A 3,868-nucleotide genomic window follows, 5' to 3' on the forward strand; every position below is an offset into this window, starting at 1 on the left:
TCATTTGCTCTTTAGACTCGTGATACCCTTATAACCTTAGTCAGCTGACTAGTTAAACATCTTCCATGTTGCACATATGTAAGCTTGTTTAAGTTGTACAATCATTGTCGGACGGTATTCTTGTTCCCTTATATTCATACTTGCTTCAAATTGGGAATTGATTCTACTTTTTGAAGTATAAATTCAAATAGAGACTCACTATCTTGATATATAGTCAGATAAACACTGTAATAAGTGATACTGATACAAAACTTATTCCAAACTAATTGTTGTGATCTATTTTTGCAGCTTTCATATGAGCTTTGAATGCGGCTGAGCAAACAGACAGGGATTAAGGGGTGTGCGATATGTGCTGAAACTGTTGGTCAACACTCACATTTTTTCCGTAAGACTGATTTCAGCATTTCGTACCAAGCATGAGTTAGCTATGTGGTTGTATACTAAATTTTTGGGCAGACGACCTTTTTCGAATTTGTTCGAAATAGAACTGAAATCAGGTGCTCTCGTTTTCCCGTTTGCAATAATTGTTTGAACTTCGGGAGGCTTCTCTATGTTAGAACCCGTTCAAAATCCCCATCCTCCCTTCTTTGCATCCTGTTAAAAGCAATTTTGGCATGATTAACTTGAGTGTAGTTTTTCAATTCAATATGATGCTTTATGAGTATTCTTTCAGTTGTTAGCATTTTACTTCATCAATGATGATATTTTGATGGGCGATTGGGCCACAGATGATGCTACGTTTTACCTCACGAGTGATGTTCTGATCTAAAAATTCACACTTCATGTGATCGTAATCCTTACTGGTAACCTGAAATCATCCCTTAATGTTCATAAAGACAGTACTCCAAAAACGTCTGCGAGTGGCTTCTGTTGGGATTCATACAAAGGGGCCAAGAACATGTCCAGACAAGAGCATTTGGATGATCAGGTTTTCTTCTAGTTTCTCAGTGCAAATGTTCTGGGTAGATGTGGTTAAGTTTTCGAATCTGCTCACAGTAAGCATAAGCTCCGTCTGATCACGTCTTAGTTTTCAAATTTTAATTTCAGTTTTCAACGTCTTTAATGGGATGAAAATACTTCATTGATTTTTGTGCCGAAAACGTGTTTGGATTGCACGTTTCCAACTATAGAGTTATAGGTGTGGAAATTGACCTTCCCAAAGAGTTGGGAATTTGGAAAAAGGTCAAACAGTTGGGAATTTGGAAATGGTTTTTGAGACGAAAACCAAATGGGAGGAGTCTATGGGCCAAACAGGTGGAGAAGGACGTGGGAGTTGTGAGGCTCTGCACGCTAAGATGTAGAAGTTCCGGTGACAAGCATTGTAGCATTTCCCCAACAGTCTAGAGCTGTTTTCTCATAACAAGAAACATTTGTACCTGAACATTCACTGGACAAGAATGACATAACATAATACAAAGCATAGAACCAACCTTTAGCATCACACTCCTCTTTGAAACAAAATCGCTACTCGCCAATGGAAAAAACAACTTTATTCTTATTGACAAAATTGTGAGTTGTATGATCCACCACCTGCACATAAAGGCGAAAAAACAAGGGATTTGTCACTCTCCTTCAACTATACACTAATTTGAAGATAAGATTATTATATTAGTCATGTGACTGGTTTGAATTCAATCACATCCGATTTGAGTTAGAATTTTTTCATAAATTATCCTACACAAGTCTATGTGAATTTCACTACTTTCCTCTAGTTTCACTATGACAAGTAGCTAATATGATCAAAAGGCTATTCCTTCATCTAAGTCCTAAGTGAAAAAGAAATGTATAGAAAGGCAAATCAAAGTCCCATGCTACATATGTTTCCATCCCCCATCACATGCAAAGGGATAAAAGCATATACCAATGAAGCCGACATCATCTCGATCCTCCCCTTACCTCAAACTAAATTAAGTAATGTCACAATCAAGAGGTACTTACTGTAGGCAGTTGCGTGTATGGAAGGCCAAAAAACAAAGTACTCACATTTGTGTTGCTGAGTTCCAGATTATAGAAATCCATCGTTTTCTCAAGAAACAATGGCCCAGCATGCCATGTACCGCGATTGAGCTTCAGAAACTTGGGACCTGAAATTCTGAAGACACGCACATCATCAATCGCTGGAGGGAGGTAGAAATGGCCGCAGTGTGATTGCACGACATCAGCTCCAACGGTGCCCTTAATTTCAATTGGATCGAGAATAGATGGTTTTGCAACACCAAGATACCAGACGTGACCACCAATCGAACCAAGGCACTGGGTCACGCTGGCGTGGTGTGTGATTGTGGAGAACTTGAGAGGCCGGTCTTCAAGATGCATGATATAAAACCTGATCAAATGCATTGACATTATCGTCATTCATCTCTGAAGTTAGCCATTTTAAGATTTAAAGAGAACAGAAAAGCTAGTGTAAGACAGTAGTAGATAGAGTGTTAGCAAAAGCTGCCCATCTTCCAAGGAATGCTCAATTGTGGATGAGAATGAAAAACAACACTTAATTCCAAACTAGCCTTACTTAAACCTCAGACCGCAACTTAAAACAATTATAAGTGCACCACATAGTTCCAAAGTCGCCTAAATCAAGAACTTTACTATGATAAAAACCATTTCTTAAATTAGCTAGCCTAAAACTGGCCTTACTTAGACTTGGGATTGGGACAATTATAGGCAGACAATCTTTTTCAACAGGAAGATATGTCAACATTGACACTCTGAAGTTTATTGCAGACACACTTGTTTGTGCTTAATCCATCCAACACCATTGGATTATACTTAACTTTCCCTCAAAATTCAATGGTCAGTGACAACAGGTTCACAATTTTCACTACTTATAATTTTTCATATTTAACAAAGGAGACACGGAGAAACCTACTTTGCTATCATTTGAATTACTTATTCAGCTTACTAGTTACATCTTTATACTCTTTATTTTCCTTTTCGTCACCAAAAATTAATTCCTCCCAACAAGAGAATATACAGTGCCTGAAATGATTCTGCAACAAGAGACTGCCCGCATAGCATCACCTAATTGAATTCCGCCACTTCTACCACTAAACTCAATCAAAACAACACACATACACATAGACTACAAAAACACTTTTCAGTTAGGGGAGACCTGCCTCGGAATGCCATGGGAGAGGTCGAGCTGCGCGTCGCGTGGCCCGAACTCATCGCCGTCCGGTGAAGCCTCCACCACTTGTCCGAATTCTTGGAAGCTCTCCGGGGTTGCTTCAATAGGCTTAAGTTTTACCACCGCCGGAGAAGACGGCGTCGCGCTCTCTCCGGGGGTTCCCGTCGCCATCTGATGTTGGTACGAGGACGAAATCTTGATAAATTTGGTACTGTATCTGATTCTAAAGGCGTGAAGATAAAGGGAACGAGATTGTGGGCAGACAGGAAAAAAGGGTCTCCGGCTCAAACTTGCAGAATCTATCAAGGTGGGAGGGCGCACGTCGGCGGCAACGGCGGATTTGGGCGGCGTGTGGGACAGGTGGTGGATTGCCAACCGCTTCATGTGGCTGCATATACATAGGAAGTCTACTTCAGTAAATGTTTGTGGTGTGGTTTCATTCCTACTTTAATTTCTCCCTACCTTTAAATTATCAATTTTTTCTTGAATTTGATCTTATTATAATAAAATAATTGGTATTAAAATTTTATAATGATTTTTACAAACACTACCTCTATTTCAAATTATTATTTTGGGTTAAATATACTTTGCACCCTGAACTATATATTTTGTCCCATTTATATTTTTAAAGTATGAAAAATAACAAAATTTATCTGACAAAATAATTTGACATCGACAAGATAAAAATGCCCTTATCATTATCCCTGTACTTTTTTATTCTAATTTTTTAAAATATATTTT

The 3,868-nt window shown here is 38.6% G+C and overlaps 1 protein-coding gene and 1 long non-coding RNA gene across 2 annotated transcripts in view; one reads left to right on the forward strand and one right to left on the reverse strand.

The window, feature by feature from the left end:
* LOC110011466 overlaps positions 1 to 666 on the forward strand; it is a 1,179-nt gene extending 513 nt beyond the window's left edge. Inside the window, exon 2 of the long non-coding RNA XR_002286485.1 lies at positions 289 to 666. This is a non-coding gene — a long non-coding RNA (uncharacterized LOC110011466). The remainder of the gene's footprint in view (positions 1 to 288) is intronic.
* Positions 667 to 1,308: 642 nt separating this feature from the next.
* Positions 1,309 to 3,579, reverse strand: LOC105180210. Its single transcript, XM_011103873.2, has 3 exons — positions 3,117 to 3,579; positions 1,984 to 2,326; positions 1,309 to 1,530 (listed from the first exon to the last, which is right to left on the reverse strand). The coding sequence occupies exons 1-3, from the start codon at positions 3,509 to 3,511 to the stop codon at positions 1,465 to 1,467; spliced, it is 804 nt and encodes a 267-aa protein (XP_011102175.1). The 5' UTR covers positions 3,512 to 3,579; the 3' UTR covers positions 1,309 to 1,464.
* Between the last annotated feature and the right edge of the window lie 289 nt (positions 3,580 to 3,868).

This window comes from Sesamum indicum, unplaced genomic scaffold (genome assembly GCF_000512975.1).
Source record: "Sesamum indicum cultivar Zhongzhi No. 13 unplaced genomic scaffold, S_indicum_v1.0 scaffold00416, whole genome shotgun sequence".
NCBI classification, from domain to species: Eukaryota; Viridiplantae; Streptophyta; class Magnoliopsida; order Lamiales; family Pedaliaceae; genus Sesamum; species Sesamum indicum.

What these genes read in the sequence shown, in the direction of transcription:
- LOC105180210 (XM_011103873.2), bottom strand. Translation starts at nt 3,511, where the DNA reads ATGAAGCGGTTGGCAATCCACCACCTGTCCCACACGCCGCCCAAATCC. An exon ending in CTCTCCCATGGCATTCCGAG is followed by an intron (nt 2,327 to 3,116) that starts GCAGGTCTCCCC and finishes GCATTTGATCAG; the next exon opens with GTTTTATATCATGCATCTTG. An exon ending in TGGAACTCAGCAACACAAAT is followed by an intron (nt 1,531 to 1,983) that starts GTGAGTACTTTG and finishes CTTTATGTGCAG; the next exon opens with GTGGTGGATCATACAACTCA.